Below are 16,686 nucleotides of genomic sequence, written 5' to 3' on the forward strand. Positions count from 1 at the left end.
CTCATGTTCCTGTTAAGATTGGGATTTATTTAATGGTTGTTTTTTTTGTTTATATATTTGTTCAATCTGAAGCTGCTACCAGGCTATGAGCTCCCTGAGGGCCAGGTTATTTGGGTCCTGAAGCATAGACACTTTGACGGCCCTCTTTAAAAATATGAAATTATAAACACAAAAAAATTTGAAAGTGAATATTTATTCAGAATGAGAAAAAAATCCCAGCAATATATATTTTTAAAACCTACATGAAGTTTTTAATTCAAAGATACATCAGTCGTGTATTCCCTGGCTGTCCAGTGGTTAGGACTCCACACTTGCACTGCAGGGGGCATGGGTTTGGTCCCTGGTCAGGGAACTAAGATCCCACATGCCAGGTGGCACAGCCAAAACAAACAAACAAAGAAGAGATACATCAGTTTGTTCTCTAGTCCTTTTAAGAAACCAACAAAAGGTACTTTGACTGGCTTAGTTTGACTGTGAAAAGCAACACCACTTTTGTGTACTGAAAGAAAAATAAAATTTACATTTGGCTCATTGGTTCCATACTTCATCTACCAGTGTATTTGCTGCTGTTTACAAACAGAAATGTCTATTTAGTTCTATGTATTAATCTGAATAACAGACGCATATTACAATATTTGAGGCAGATGGTAAACTTTCTTATAGGTCTTACCATGGGGCAAACACTATTTTACAAAGTATAATAATGCTTCATTTTTTAAAGTTGAGGTAAAGAACTTGAGCAACAAAATAGCAAAGCTTCACGGGCAGTGAAGTGTAACCTCACGCTCCGATTATGCTCTCTGCCTTTCCATTAGGCCAGTGTAGCTTTCTACCTGCTACAGTGGAAAACAGGAACTGCTTATAAAGCCTGAAAATAAGATGTTCTAAACCCAAATCCCAGAGCGTTTTAGTAGGATTAGCATCTTGGAGAAAAGTACTAATTGCCCAACTACTCCTTCAAAACAGCTCCAGAGAAAAGCTCTGCTTTCTCAGACTTATTCCATTCCATTCCATTCCATTCACACCTTTTGCTAACTAGGGTGAAGAGCTTTAGACCAAACAGCACTTTTATTAATACTATTTTTCTCTCAGAGCAAGTTCTTCATGCTGACATTTCCAGTGTCAGGAAGCACAAATACTCTTACATTCAAAAGTTTTTATTTTTATTTTTCTAGAATGTATTTTATTGAAGTATAGTTGATTTCCAATGTTGTGTTAACTTCTGCTGTACAGCAAAGTGATTCACATACATATATATATGTATATACATACATATATATATTCTTTTTCATACTCTTTTCCATTATGGCTTATTACAGGATATTGAATATAGTTCTCTGTGTTATACAGTAGGATCTTGTTGTTTAGCGAATCTATATGTAATAGCTTGCATCTGCTAATCCCAAACTCACACTCCATCCTTCCTCCCTGCCCCTTGGCAACCACAAGTCTGTTCTCTGTCTGTGAGTCTGCTTCTGTTTTGGAGATAAGTTCATTTGTGTCATATTCTGGATTTCACACGTAAGTGATACCATATGGTATTTGTCCTTCTCCTTCTGACATACTTCACTTAGTATGATCATCTCTAGGTCCATGCATGTTGCTGCAAATAGCATTATTTCATTTTTTTTATGACTGAGTAGTATTCCATTTGTATATACACCACATCTTCTTTATCCATTCATCTGTTGATGGACACTTAAGTTGCTTCCATGTCCAACAACTTTTAAAGTTTAAAAAACGGACAGGAACTTCCCTGGTGGTGCAGTGGTTAAGAATCTGCCTGCCAATGCAGGGGACACAGTTTCGAGCCCTGGTCCAGGAAGATCCCACATGTCGCGGAGCAACTAAGCCCGTGTGCCACGCCTACTGAGTCTGCACTCTAGAGCCCGTGAGCCACAACTACTGAGCCCATGTGCTGCAACTACTGAAGCCCGCGCGTCTAGAGCCCGTGCTCCGCAACAAAGGGAAGCCACTGCAATGAGAGGTCCACTCACCGCAACAAAGAGTAGCCCCCCCCCGCAACTAGAGAAAGCCCGCGCGCAGCAGCGAAGAAACAACGCAGCCAAAAATAAATAAAAAAGAAAAACAAAAAAACGGACAAATACCATGAACAATATAAATTTAAAATAGTAGCACGTTTTAATTAAAATACTGCTTAAACCTCTTCTATGATACTTTTTTCCTTACTTTTTTTGGCTGCTCACCCTTTTATGATTTCTGAGACAACACTATATGATATTTTCTATAACAGGACTAGAAAGATAAGTCAGTCTTTCCTTTTGCATGATTGACCAAAATTAGTTTTTTATTAGTGATCATTTAGACTTTTTTTTGTTATTAGTAAGATTATTTATTCTCTTAAGGACTGTTAAACTTGGGATAACGTCTATCAAATTTCTTACATATGTGAGCTTTAAGATTTGAAAGGATTTTCCATAGACTGGCTTCTGGCTTCATATGTTTCAAACCTTATTTCTCCTCCAATACCCTCACACCAGTGAGGCCAGTCATAGTAAACGATCTCTGATTCTGCACCCTCATATCACAACATATCACAGCATAGAGGGCATGAGGAGGATTACTGGAAGGCATTCTGGGGCATTTATTAGAAATAATAAAACTATACCTGGAAGGAGCTAGGACCCCATAATTATATCCCCCCCAAACCCAAACCCAAACCCAAAGCCACCTCCCCTTAGCCAGATTTCAAAAAGGCCCGTGACCATCTGAAGAGAGGTGCAATGGAGGAGATCGGGTGGAAAGAGATCTGAATTGACTGTGGTTGAAATACCTTAATTTTGCAAATTTTATAAAAATATATAATCTCATGCAAATAATATGTCCTGATGTGGAAGCTTCACGAGTTTCTTTCTTTCTCTTTTAAAGTGAAATCAAGTTTATTTAGAGAGATACACATTCCATAGGCAGAAATGTTGTCTGTCTCAGAAGGGAGAGCGGCCAGCTTCAAGAGTTTCATGATAAATCCACTCCTGCCAAAGGAGTCCCCCAAGGCCTAGCCTTGGACATCACACACAGTGGGGTATCAAGTTTGCATCGAATGTCAGGTCCAGAAAGAAGAGCATTAGAGAGCAGCAGGGCCAGTGGTTTTAACCTTCTCATACAGTCTTCAGACTCTGAGGTGGTGTCTCAAAGTCTGAGGTGGGGAATTCTTGAAACATAGATGACCTCTGTTTAAGTAATAATGATGACATTAAGGGTCATCATCAGCCCGACGTGCATTGTGCACTTTACTATGTGACAGACACTGTTCTAAGTAAGTAACTTGATACCCCACTGGTATCAAGTTACTTACCCTTTACAATATACCTACAGAGTTGGAACTATCATTATTCCATTTTACAGATAAGGAAACTGAGACTTGAAAAGTTTCAGCTTCATATATTAAGGTTCCATGTATAATGCCTTTGTAAAAAAATGGTTCTACTAATTACAGGCTTTGAAAAAGGCTGAAATGGCCCAAGCCCTTCCTTTTACACATGGGGAAGTAAAACCCAGAAAAAAGGGAGGTCATTTGCTCAACGTCACACATTCGTCCTTTTTCTTTTTTTAAAAAATTATTATTTATTTTTGGCTGTGTTGGGTCTTCATTGCGGTGCGCAGGCTTCTCACTGCGGTGGCTTCTCTTGCTGCGGAGCACGGGCTCTAGGCGCGTGGGCTTCAGTAGTTGTGGCGTGCGGGCTCAGTAGTTGTGGCGCACGGGCTTAGTTGCTCGGCGGCATGTGGGATCTTCGCGGACCAGGGCTTGAACCCGTGTCCCCTGCATTGGCAGGTGGATTCTTAACCACTGTACCACCAGGGAAGTCCCCACACATTCGTTCTTATTTCCTGGATGCCTGCTCTGTGCCAGGCACTGATCTATGACCTAGGGCTTCAGAGAACAACAAGACACTCACAGAACACAATTTTAGTGGGTAGGGAGCGGTCAAAGGACAATACATACAAGATAGATATAAATAAGCAAAGTAATTCCAGTGAGTGCTGAGATAAATTCACGGACATGGGACTGAGTGACAGGGAGGGAGAACACTAATTCAGACTGAGAAGTGGTCAGGGAAATGTGGTCTGAGCAGGTGACATGTGAGCTCGAAATCTGAGTGAGCCGGAGAAGCCAGCCATGGACCTCCATGGGAGAGGAGCACCCCAGGTGGAGGAATGGTGAGGGCAAAGCCCTGAGGCAGGAATACTTTGTCTGTAAAATAGAGCAGACTCCTGGGCCAGTGCTCATTCACCACTTGCTGCCTCTCTAGGCCCTCAGAGAGGCCCTTTGATGTCCTGGGCCTCCCTTAAGCTCAGCCCTAAAATGCCAACTTCTCCAGGAAGGCAGCAGCTCTCTGAGGCTGTGGGTCCCCCTCCCAGAAGCCCTGTGGCTGAACCGGATCTGAGTTTCCTGGTTCCTGTCTGGCAGGGGATGAGCAGACATCCTCCCCGCCTTCTCTCCCCAGGCTCCAGCCCCAGTCCCAAATCTCCATGGCAACCCTAGACACAATCCTGATCTGAAGAAGGATCTGGAACAGGGAGCACAAACATCACTGAAGAGACCAGAGGAGCTGGCGTACTTGCCTCCCTTGCTCTCTGTATCCTGCCAATCCCTCCACTGGCCTAACCAGGCCCCTATACCCCAGTCTCCCCAAAGACCCCAAACTGAAGATTCTGCAGGTCTTCCCCATCGCTGGGCACAGGAGGGCCTGGATGGAAGCCTGTCCTCTGCAGCTGCCCCAAAGGCTGCTCCTGCTGGGGGCAACTGCCCTGACTGTGTCTGCTCTGCACACAGGTGAGTACAAGGTGGCTTGGCTGGGGCAGGCAGGAGATTCAGGTCCCACCACCCTTTGAGATTGTGTTTCCTCAATCAGCACTCACCCTGATGAGCTGGGATCCCTTGAGTTGGGGGACACTGGGAAACCCTGTGCCTGGTCTTGGCTGGCACCCTCAAGTCCACCCCCACCCCTCTGGGTGGCTGGAGCTCCAAGTCACCCAGAAGCAGGTGTCTGGGGGCGGGTGGGGCAGTCTGGCACCGGGAAACACTGTGGGCTTTGGAGTCAGATGGCCCTGCGTTCACACACACACCCTTGACATTACTGTTTCCACTGTCTAAGACTTGGTTTCTTCAGCAGTAAGATGAAAAGAATAATAGGCCCTTGCCCCTTAAGGCAGAGGTCCCCAACCCCCAGGGCCAGTCCGCGGCCTGCTAGGAACCGGGCCTCAAAGCAGGAGGTGAGTGGTGGGCAAGAGAGCGAAGCTTCATCTGCCGCTCCCCGTCGCTCCCCGTCGCTCCCCGTCGCTCGCATTACCATCTGAACCATCCCCACCCCCCGACCTCCGTCTGTGGAAAAACTGTTGCCCACAAAACCAGTCCCTGGTGCCAAAAAGGTTGGGGACCGCTGCCTTAAGGGACTATTATTATTGTGCATATAAGGTGAGATAAACCATGCAAGACACATAGACAGTGCCCAGCTCATAGGTGCTCGTTCACCCACTCTCTGAACCTCCGCCTGTCCCGTGTGCCTCCAGGGCAGGTTCTGGCTTTAGTAGGTCTGCACAGATATGAGAAGATGCTCCCACATCCTGAGCCCTAACGGAGAATTTCTCCCCCAAAGACCCACATCCCGGCTTGTCCTCAAGCACCACTGGTGCCCCTACCATGCACCAGAAAAGCCACGTCCTGTTCTCCTTCTATCCTTACAAAAATCAGATGGTTTGAGTACTTATACGTTATCTCATTAATCCTCACAACAACCCTGTACCAGTGAGGATGTTTTGGGTTGTAAGTAACAGTTACCAGACTAAACAGAGCTTAAACCATAGGACAGGGCTTCCCTGGTGGCGCAGTGGTTGAGAGTCCGCCTGCCGATGCAGGGGACACGGGTTGGTGCCCCGGTCCAGGAAGATCCCACATGCCGCAGAGCGGCTGCGCCCGTGAGCCATGGCCGCTGGGTCTGCGCGTCCGGAGCCTGTGCTCCGCGGCGGGAGAGGCCACAGTAGTGAGAGGCCCGTGTACTGAAAAAAAAAAAAAAAAAAAAAAAAGAACAAACCATAAGGACATTTATTATTTCACTTAAGAAGAGAGGCCATAGATGAGTCCAGAAATGGTTAATTCATCAGCTCAACCATGTCAAGGCTCCTCCATAATTCTCATGACCTCATCCTTGCAAGATATCTGCTGCAGCTCTGGGCATCGCATCCTCAGTCAATAGCTTTCAAAAGCAGGAAGAAAAAGGGGCTCCTCATCACACAGCTCTCCCTCCTTTTTTTTTTTTTTTTAAAAATCAGGGAAGAAAATCTTTCCCAGGAATGCTCAGCAAACCTCTCCTTAAATGTCATTGGCCAGAATCAGTTCACAGGCCAATCCCTAAACCTGGCAAATGGAATTAGGATTACAAGGCTTGGTTTAGGCCAAAGGCCAGGGGGGCTCTCTGATAACTGAGGGGAATTAAGTTTCTCTTAGCAAGGAGAAACGGAATGCCTGTTGGCTGGGCAGGTGCCCAACCGTGTCTCCCCCATCCTTTTATTTTTTGGCTGCATTGCGAGGGTTGTGGGATCTTAGTTTCCCGAACAGGAATTGAACCTGGGCCCTCCACAGTGAGAGTGCGGAGTCCTAACCACCCGAGGGAAGGCCAGGAAATTCCCTCCCCCATCCTTGAATAACACTTCCGTAATGCTCATTAAATGCCAGGCACCACCCTAAGCACTGAACCCATACACGTCCACAATCCTTTAGTTTCCACTACAAAATATGAGAAGCTCTGACAACCAAAATTTGTTCTTGGCTAACTAACTGGCAACACCTGACCTGAACTGACAGGAGGCTGTTTACAGTCTGTATTTGTCCTACTTAGGGTAAATGTTCTGTACAATTGCTCTAGAAAATGTGTTTGATCGTGGAAGGCTGTGGCAGACTCCATTTGGGGCTGCAACATATTATATATCTTTCTAAAATCTGAAAAATTCTGAAACACATCCTAGGGTTTTTGAATACGTGATTGAGGACTTGAATTACATTTTTTAATCCTCACAAAAATTCTGACATTGCTCAATCATCCCCATTTTCCCGACAAGAAGACTGAGGCTCAGAGAGGCGGAGTGACTCACTCGGGGGTCACACAACGGGCAGAAGGCAGGGCCAGGCTTGGAACGGGACCGCGTGGTTCCAGGTGCTTTTCCCCGCAGCCTACCTGGTGGACCTGTGCGGCCGGACGTGGCAGGCGGACGGGCTGCTGCCTCGCTCGCACTCCGCGTCGCGCCGCTTCTACTTCGTGGCCCCGGACACCGACAGCAGGCTCTGGATGCGGGCGGCGACCCCCGGCGACAGGATCCGCTTCCAGTTCCGCTTCTTCCTGGTCTACAGCCTGACCCCGGCGGCGCCCAACACCTCCTCCCCGGCGCCGGCGCCGGAGGACCCCTGCGCACCCGGGTCCTACCTGCAGTTCTACGAGGGCCCACCGGGGGCGCCATGGCCCTTGGGGGCCCGGTTCTGCGGCCTATCACTGGGCCGGTGGCGTCCTCCGGGGACTTCCTGGGCCTGCGCCTGGTCACCAGAGGCCGCCAGCCCCGCGTGGACTTCGTAGGCGAAGTCTCCTCTTTCCGGTTGGGTGGGTGCGGGCTGGTCCTGAGAGAGGGCGGGGGCTGGGGCCTGGCGGCAGGGTCAGGGGCTTCAGGAAGGGGCGGTCCAGACCCAAAGAGCCAGCCCCATAAACCTGACTTCCATGGATGCACGGACCAGCCCCTCACCTGTTCACACACAACTCCCACTCCCACACGATTCCCACACACTCACACACCTCACACTCCAGCACCCACCGTACCTGTGCACAACTCGCACCTCGTACACACCTGGCACACCCACCTGCACCACACACACTGAAACACCCAACCCACAGGCCTGGCGTACTGTACACTCTCTCCCACACACAGTTCACATCATGCACACCTCATTGTACACAATACCACTTTGCACACTGCCATGCAGCTCACACACTCATGTTCGCACACTGGCTTCTCTGTCCTGGGTCCACCCAATTGCAGAGGGGCCGAGAGTTGGGACTCTGGTGGCTGTAAGTGACAGAAACCCACTTAGGCAAGGAAAGGGAACTGATAATAATAATCCCTCGTTGAGCACTGCCTGTGGCCCTTCTTATGCCAGATCCCATCTGTTCTCACAGCAGCTCTGCTGGGCCGGTGCTCATACCCTCGTATTTATTGATGGGAAACAGGCTTGGAGAGGTTGAGTGAAGCGCCACAGGACTCCCAGCTCAGAGGTGGAGGAGCTGGGCTTTAACTGCTAGAGTTTGTCCTCTGCTCCAATTGAGTCAGGGCTTTAGTCCCAGCAGGTTTCCCCAGGACTGAAGACACTCACTGATGTTTCAGCAGAGGAGCTGCCAAAGCCCAGAAGTTTCCAAAACCTCGGAGAAGCATCATCGCCCTCGCTGGCAAAATATCCAGACTGGAGAATTAAACATAGGGTTGGGGCTTCCCTAGTGGCGCAGTGGTTGAGGGTCCGCCTGCCGATGCAGGGGATGCGGGTTCGTGCCCCGGTCCGGGAAGATCCCACATGCCGCGGAGCGGCTGGGCCCCTGAGCCATGGCCGCTGAGCCTGCGCGTCCGGAGCCTGTGCTCCGCAGCGGGAGCGGCCACGGCGGTGGGAGGCCCGTGTACCGCAAAGAAACAAAACAAAACAAAACAAACATGGGGTTGTGAGCACTTCAAGGCAAGAACAGGGGGGCCTCTGAGAGCCAGCACAGGTTCACCAGGAGCTGGACCTCGACACGCCAGGCCGCGGACAGCCCTTCAACCTGAGCTGGTCAGAGAGCACCCCCTGCTGTCTCATGTGTGCCTTTGGGGCCATGACTGATGGTGCCTGGGTTCCCCTTTCTGGCTCCTGTGGGCTGTAGCGTGCCAAGGGTCCTATTATATTGTTTTGCAAGCAGATCTCGCAGGCTAATTGGAAATCAACCCCTCCCTCCCTCCTTTCCTCCCTCCCTCCCTTTCTCACCTTCCGTGAGGTACCAGCCAAGCATGTTGCGGCTGCTTTGTGTTTAGCAGGGTTGGACTCGGAAGCAGGCGGCAGTGGCGAAGCCCTGTCACAACTCTGACTTCCTTGGATCACTTTTCACCACTTTTTACTTGGATTACTGTTTGTGTTTTCTCTCTCATAGATATTCACTCTTACCCCTGCACATCTTTTATAAATCAGAGCATTCACTCTCATTTGCACATGAAAAAACCCCAAGTCAAGTTGGCTTAAGCCAAAGGAGAATTTGGGGGGGCTCCTATAACTGGGATATTAAGGTGTTTGTTCAGCTATAGCTTGATTCAGGAGATCAAGGAATGCCACCTGGGCTCTATCTCTTTGTTCTCTCCCTTTGCATTGCACTGGGTCTGTTTGGCTTCCATCTCAGGCAGCTCCAGTTCCTCTTTCTACTTGGCAGCAAGGTGACCCTGCAGCTCCAAGCCCACAGTCCCCCTTATAACTCTCACCTCAGTGAAATAAAGAGCGAGGATCTTTTCTCTCTCTCTCACTTTTTTTTTTTTTTTTGGCTGCGCCGAGTGCCTTGCAGGATCTCAGTTCCTGACCAGGGATTGAACCTGGGCCCCCAGCAGTGAAAGAGCTGAGTCCTAACCAATGCCAGGGAACCGCGAAGATCTTTTCTTATGGTTCTAGCAAAAGTCCTCGGGGCCAAATGTGATTAGTCACATGGGCCATGTGTCCGTTCCCGGGGCCAGGAATGGAATGCTCTGATCCCCATGTCCACCTCTGAGCCATGGTATTGGTCAGTCCCTCCTGAACCAGCTTTTCTCCAGCTTTGGGGTGCTGGGTAAGCCAAACCTGTCTGCCACACCCTGTGCACCAAGTCATACCCTTCTCTCACCTGTGTGCCTATTCATTCATTTAACAAAGATTGAGTACCTGCCCTTGTGCCAGGTGCTGTTCTAGGCTCCAGGGATACATGCAGCAGTGAATGAAAGAGAAGTCCCTGCCCCATTTGAGCTGACATTCTAGTGGGGGAGGCAGACCATAAACAAAGAACCAATCAAATCCATAATCTGCAGAGGTGGTAAGTGCTGCAGAGGAACCCAAATCCAGATAAAGGGGTGGTGGGGGAGGGATGGTGTGCCGTTCTCACGTGGAGGTGAGGGCAGGCCTTCCAACACGATGACATTTGAGTGGAGACCTGAGGGGAGCAAGCCATGCAGTTACGGGCAGGGCTGATGGCAGGTGCAGTGCCGCGAGCCGGAATGAGTTTGGAATGTTCAGGTTGCTGGGCTACCATAGGCTGTGCGTGCACACTGGGTGCCACAGTGCTCAGGAGCGTGGGGCTGAATTCCTATCCTGCTGCTTAGATACAAGCTGTGTGGCCTTGGTCCAGTGACCTAACCTCCCTGGGCCTCGGTCTTCTCATCTCTAAAATGGGATTGATAATAGTATTGACCCTACAGGGTTAATGTAAGAACTTCATGAGCTGGGATGTGAACCACGCCTGGCTTGGAATAGGAGCTCAATAAATGTTAGCTGCTGTCATCATCCCCATCCCCATCATCATCTTTACGATCATACACCTGCCTCATCCGTACCCTCATCTGCACGCACATGGAGACAGCCTCTCCTGCTCACACCTCCCGCATCCCCTCCCCATAGGGCCAAACATTCTGCGGTGCTCAGCGTCCTCGTCGTGCCTCCCCTCTCAACCCCAGGATGCTGTCGTGCCTACTTCCAATGGCAGAACCACAGGTGCATCCCCCCGAGGCTGGCGTGTGATCCCTGGGCACGGACAACTGTGGCGACGGCAGTGACCAGGCTTCTTGGGCAGCAGCTAACTGCAGAGGTCAGTGACAGGTGTGGCTTGGGTCCTGCTGAGCAGCTGGGTTAGAAGCTGGAGGCCGGAGGCACGGGTGCGGCAGGAGAGGATGAGGTGAAGCACAGTAGTGGGGAATCCATTCAGACCAGACTGCCTGAGGACCAGAGGATGTTAGAGCTCAAATGGTGATCGAATCCAGCTGCTTCCAAATGTCGTTTCAGTGGTGGAAGCTTTTCCTACACAGAGCCTTGCGGAGGCCCCAGACATCACAAGGAGAGATGCTCTACTTAACTGGATGTGGGAGGCCTGGGCCGCGGCTGACTGATGTCCCACTGAGAGACTTGAGTTTGACCTTCAAGACTTTGAAAACCATTGATCCAGCCTGACTCCCACATTTTGTAGATGGGGAAACTGAGGCCTAGGGAGGAGAAATGACGTGCCCAAGGTCATAGAGTCACTGAGTGACATAACCAGGAATGACCTCTGTGGATGGACAGAGGGGACCAGACTAGGTCACCCCTGATTATCCTTCTTAGGAATCTGGACATGCCCCACTCCCAGTCAGGGTTGCCATGTCCTGTTGAACGGCTTGTTCGTTGCAAAAATGCACCTGGCTGAGGGGTAAAACCCAGCTTCCCGGGAGCCCACACACTTCCCTCCCCAGGCACTCCTCAGGGTCCTCCCGGACACTATGCTCTGTGCCCAGAGGCCCGGGCCCTATGTCCTCTCCTCCAGCTGCCACACCCGTTCCCCCCTCGTTCTCCTCTATACCGTATCGCCAGCTGGACTCATCTTCGAACACTAGTTATATAACCACCTCCCCACCTGACATCTCCACGTGGCTGTGCAGGCGGGTCTCACACTTAACTTGCCTCAAACTGAACTCATGATCCACAGCCGGCCCTGCGTCCTGCTTCTCACCCGTGTCCCCTCCTCACTCCTCACTCAGCCCACACAAGCCTCCCAGGGGCCCCCAGGCCCTGAGTGACCTGGCCTGTCACCTCCCACCTGCTCGCTTGCTCCAACAGCTCCTCCACTCCGGCCCCTGGCAGCTCCTTCCATGCTCCAGTCTTGTCCTGCCTCTGGTCTCTCACTAGCTCTTTCCTCCACCTGGAAGGCTTTTCCCAGAGGTTCACATGCTCATTCCTTTGCCTTCTGCAGGTCTTGGCTTAACCCTCACCCTCTCCATGAGCTCTTTCCTTACCCCTTTGTTTAAAAATAGCAACCCTGGGATTTCCCTGGGCGGTCCAGTGGTTAGGTCTCTGTGCTTCCACTGCAGGGGCCACGGGTTCCCTGGTCGGGGAACTAAGATCCCACAAGCTGTGCGGCCAAAAAAAAAAAAAAAAAAACACGAAAAGCAGCCCCGTGTCCATTGAAAGCAAAACAGGTAAATAAAACGTGGCATGTCCACACAATGAAATATCGTTCAGCCCTACAAAGGAAGGAAATGCCGACACATGCTACAACATGGATGAACCTTGAGGACATTATGCTGACTGCAGTAAACCAGTCACGAAAGGACGAATACTATGTGATTCTACCTAGATGAGACATCCAGAGAACTCAAAGAGACAGAAAGCAGAATGATGGTTGCCAGGGGCTGTGGAGGGGAAATGGGGAGTTATTCACAATGGGTACAGAGTTTCAGTTTTATGAGAGGAAAACAGTCCTGAGAATGGATGGTGTTGATGGTTGCTCAACAATATGGATGGACTTAATACTACGGAACTGTACTTAAAAACGGTTAAAATGGTACATTGTGTTTTGTAGAGTTTACCGCAATTGAAAGAAAAGTAGCAACCTTGCCCCTCGCCGCGCGCCCTGTCCCTCCTTCCTGCTTGATTTCCCCTCGTAGCTCCTGTCTCCATTTGACACATGGTGGAATTTGTGTTTTGTGTTGCCTCGCACTAAAACGCCAGCTCCATGGGGGCCTTTTTGTCTGTTTTGCTCACTGTCATATCCCCCAGTCCCTAGAGCAATGCCTGGGGTACAGTAGCAGGTGATCGAAAAATACTCATCAAATGAGTGGAAGAATGAACCTCTCTGTCTCCGTTTCCTTATCCGTAAACTGGGGATGATAAACCTAACCTCTCAGATTTGTCATGAACTTTAAGTGAAACCCTGTGGGTGAAGGGCCCAGCACAGAGCACGGTTCTTGGTGCAGAGAAAATGCTCAATACAGCATTACTCCTTGAGAAGTAGCTCCATTCATCCACCCCCAGCCCCTGGAGCTAGACTGTGAATTCAAGTCCACCCCTGTCACTTCCAGCTGTGTGATCTGGGCAGGTGACTTAACGTCTCTGTGCCTCACTTCTCTTATCTGTGAAATAAAAATACTAACACTAAGAGGTTTGGGGAGGATTAAACGAGACATAATCATAGCCTGCAAGGGGCAGATCTCAGTGTGTCAGAGCTGTTATTTGCCACTGCCGGTCCCTCTCCGGTGCCCAGCCAGGAAGGGAGTACGGATGATGGTACCTCCGGGCCCCTGACTCTTCCCCCAGCTCTCGGGTCTGTGGGCCCCCTGGGGATTGCAGCTGAGAGGAGCCCCCCAGCACGCCGGGACCCTGCACGACAGGACGCCGCTCCGGAAGGTACATGGCTCTTGGTTGTCAGCTGCCGCTGCTCCTTCCGCCGAGACCACACTTGTCCCTCTCCAGTGATGGGTGGGGGCAGCTGGCCTAGGCTGAGGCCTGAGTGCTCTTTCTTTCTACAGGCCTCCAGCCACGGGGGTGGCTGGCCTCCTCGTGGGCCTCCTCTGGAGCTGCTGCTCCTCCAGCCGGCTGGCTTGGGGGGCTGGTGGTGTGCACCATGTTACACACGTCCTGGCCAGGTGGCCCCTGGGGGCCTGCGGCTGAGTGAGCCAGGTCAGGGGGGGTCATCCTTAGAGAGGCTGTGGGCATCAGAGGAAGGAGAGTGGGCTCTGGGGTCAGACAGTCCCCGAGTTCTGCCCCCACCTCCCACAGGGCTGTCTAGCCTTGGGCAGATCATATAACCCTCCGAGACTCAGTCTGCCCCTCTGGAAAATGGGGTGATTCCTGCCTCACAGGGTCATGGTGAAGGCCACAGGAGGCAGCTGACCCTGCAACCTGCATGGTGACTGGCACCCGGCTGGATCAGTGAAGGGCAGGGAGTAGGGGCCTCGCTCCCCTGAAGCTGCCTTGCTTCACGCCCGGACCTCACTTGCCCTGCTTTGCCCCATCCTGGCCCACCTTCAGGTACCACGAGTCCAGTCGTAGTCAAAGACACAGGAGACAGCCCTGGCGGGGATAGCACCGTTTATTAAGAAAGATCAAGATAAAGACCACAGGAGGGTCCCTTCTAGGACACAGAGGCCAGGCGTCCCGGACCCACCTCTGGGGGTTGCTGGTGGGGAGGGCGCTTGCCCCCAGTTGGGCCCTGGGGCTCCCACAGATGGGGCAGGGCTGTCACGCCCCCTTCCTGTCCCTCCCAGTCATGAGTCCCAGCTCCCCTACCCAAGGCATTAACTCTTTCCGACCACCAATGCTCTCCTCCCCCCATGTGCCCTGGGCCTTCACTTCCAGATCAGTGGGGGGACGTGGCCTGGTGCAGGCAGGGAGACACTCTCATTGCTGGGCTCTGCCTGTAGCAGCTCCTGGTAAGAGTTGAGGTGGGCTTTCCCTTGCAGCCCCTCAGGGCAGGGGCCCTGGGCTAGGTGTGGGGTGGGAGGGATGCAGGCCAGGAGGGCTTGGTGGGAGGGGAGAGGCTGCCAGGGGCCGGTGGCCTGGCTGGCTAGGCGGAGGTGGAGGGGCGCTGGGACATGGGCTGGCAGGGCTGGGGGCTGCCTGCCCAGGGGTGAGCTGCCTTTTGCACCACAGTTAGCACTAAAGAGCTTTCCCAACCCGGAGGAGGGTGGCGAAGGCCACTGCGATGCCCTCTGCTCCAGGTAGCTGGCGAGGCTCCGGTAGCTGGTGAGGCTCCAGGCTGGAAGCCGAGTTTGGCTCCTGTAGAAACGAGGGCTGCCCAAGGGCTGAAGAAACGGGCAGCCCAGCACTACCTCGGGGGGCTCTGTTGGTGGGGGCAGTTCTGAGCCTGCTCAGCCACCGTGGCCGACCCCAAGTCCTGGTGACCCTTTGAGGCACCTGCTCCCATGCAACCTGCCCTGCCCAGCAGCCCGTGGCTTTGCCCAGGTGTGCCTGTGTGGGGTGGCGTGCCCACCCTCCAGTCCAGCCCAGGGCAGTAGCAGCAAAGCGTGGCATCGCCTCCGTTTCTTACAAAATATTCATAATAATAATATTAATAATAATATAGTCGACGCTGCGGGGCTGGGGCGCTGCCCGGGAGTCCGTGTGGGGCAGGCAGTGCCTACGAGGGGCAGGGGCGCATGTTGGCCCCCGCCTGGGCGCGGTGCTGCAGATCCAGTGGCTGTGGAGGCGGGGTGCCAGGCCGGGCAGAGTGCAGCACCAGGTTCTTGATACAGCCCGTGATGCCCGAGGAGAACCTGCCCCCGGTCAGCACCGCCGCGTCGGGGGCTCCACCTGCGGGGAAGGGAGAGGGCGGGGCCTGTCAGCTCCAGGAGGTGGGGGGAGGAAGGCCCCGTGCTCTACCTCTGCCGGAGCCCCTGGCCCTCCCCGACCTGGAGGAGCGGCCCCAGGCCTGCACGAGGCCCGAGCTCAAGACTTACCGACGTAGATGCTGCCCTTGGTGTTGACTGCCACGTTAGGGCCTGGGGACTGGCCGCTGACCAGCTCCTCTCCGTCCACCTGGATGGAGCCTCTCCGGCCCTCTCTGCAGTGGAACGGGGTCAGGCCCCTCACCACCGATCCCCCGTCCTTCTCAACCCAGTGAGAGCCCCTCCCTTTGCTACAGAGACCAGCCAGAGCAGCATGACCCCGCTCCTTGCCCCCTCCCTCCGCTGGGTGAGAGATCTGGTCCCACAGGCTGCATCCATCCCCTAGGGTGCTTGTGCGCCCACCCCATGCAGTTCTGTCCTGCCCTGGAAGTCTGTGCTCCGGCTGGTGGGCTCTCCCCTGACCCTGGCTTCAAGTTCTGTCTCCCCAGAGCTCTATGCCTGCCTCCCTGCCCATGATGGGGGGCGTCCTGTCCCAGTGCAGGACTCTGGGCCCTTCGCCCTAGTGCCCGGGGGGCTCCCTTACCGCAGTGCCATCACCCGATGCCACTCGCCATCGTTGATGGGGTCCTCAGAGACAAGGCGGGCCTCCCCACTGCCCAGCTGGTAGCTGCAGTCACACAGACCCAAGAGGGTGTGAGCAGGGGGCAGGACTGGAGGGGGTGTGGGACGGTGGTGGTGGTGTGCAGCTGGGGCACTGGGCACTGCAGCTTCTTGCTGGGGGCGGGGGGGCATGGGGCTGACCGGAGGGGAAGCCACTGAAGGGTCAGGGGGCTGAGGGAAGGGAGAGGAAGGGTCGGGTGCCAGGACCCACCTGAAGACAAGGTGCCCATCCTGAAGCCCAAGACTGATGAAGTCCTTGCCTCGGCCGGACTCTCCCACCTCCTGCCAGAGAAGCACAGGGTTCCTGGGGGCTACCCACAGCTGTGGCCTCCTCCTTCCTCTCTCCCACTCCTGTGGCCACCAGGGGGCTGGGAACCCTGAGATCCTGGGCGGGACGTCCACACTTACCACGCCCTGCCAGAGCAGGAGGCCGCTGGCCGTGCTGGTCTGAACCTCCAGCTCGATGGTCTCGGGCACCTCAGGGTGACTGTGGTGCGGGGGAAGTGGGTGAGAGGGCAGAAGCCCCAGATTCCCGTCCCCCACCCTGGGCCCACAGACTCTCTTCTCACCTCCTGGAGAAGATGCGGCCAGGGAGGGCGAGGAAGCCGTCATCGTAGAAGTAGGCTCCGTACTGCCCGGGGGCATCTGTCGGGGGAGTGGGGGCGATGCTGGGACACC

At 53.0% G+C, this 16,686-nt stretch overlaps 2 protein-coding genes across 2 annotated transcripts in view; one reads left to right on the plus strand and one right to left on the minus strand.

Annotated features, from left to right (window-relative positions):
* Positions 1-4,713: 4,713 nt before the first annotated feature.
* LDLRAD2 (low density lipoprotein receptor class A domain containing 2) lies at positions 4,714-13,676 on the plus strand. The gene is given in 7 exon segments (XM_065874480.1): positions 4,714-4,795; positions 7,189-7,506; positions 7,509-7,610; positions 10,711-10,782; positions 10,785-10,841; positions 13,226-13,408; positions 13,531-13,676. Coding segments are annotated over 7 exon segments (960 nt in total).
* Positions 13,677-15,140: 1,464 nt separating this feature from the next.
* HSPG2 (heparan sulfate proteoglycan 2) overlaps positions 15,141-16,686 on the minus strand; it is a 100,874-nt gene continuing 99,328 nt past the window's right edge. Inside the window, exons 94-99 of the mRNA XM_065874608.1 lie at positions 16,578-16,653; positions 16,417-16,495; positions 16,220-16,290; positions 15,932-16,015; positions 15,460-15,563; positions 15,141-15,313 (exon numbers count right to left, since the gene is read on the minus strand). Coding sequence (XP_065730680.1) covers positions 15,141-15,313; positions 15,460-15,563; positions 15,932-16,015; positions 16,220-16,290; positions 16,417-16,495; positions 16,578-16,653 — 587 coding nt within the window. The remainder of the gene's footprint in view (positions 15,314-15,459; positions 15,564-15,931; positions 16,016-16,219; positions 16,291-16,416; positions 16,496-16,577; positions 16,654-16,686) is intronic.

The sequence above is a fragment of the Phocoena phocoena genome, chromosome 1 (genome assembly GCF_963924675.1).
Source record: "Phocoena phocoena chromosome 1, mPhoPho1.1, whole genome shotgun sequence".
Taxonomy (NCBI): Eukaryota; Metazoa; Chordata; class Mammalia; order Artiodactyla; family Phocoenidae; genus Phocoena; species Phocoena phocoena.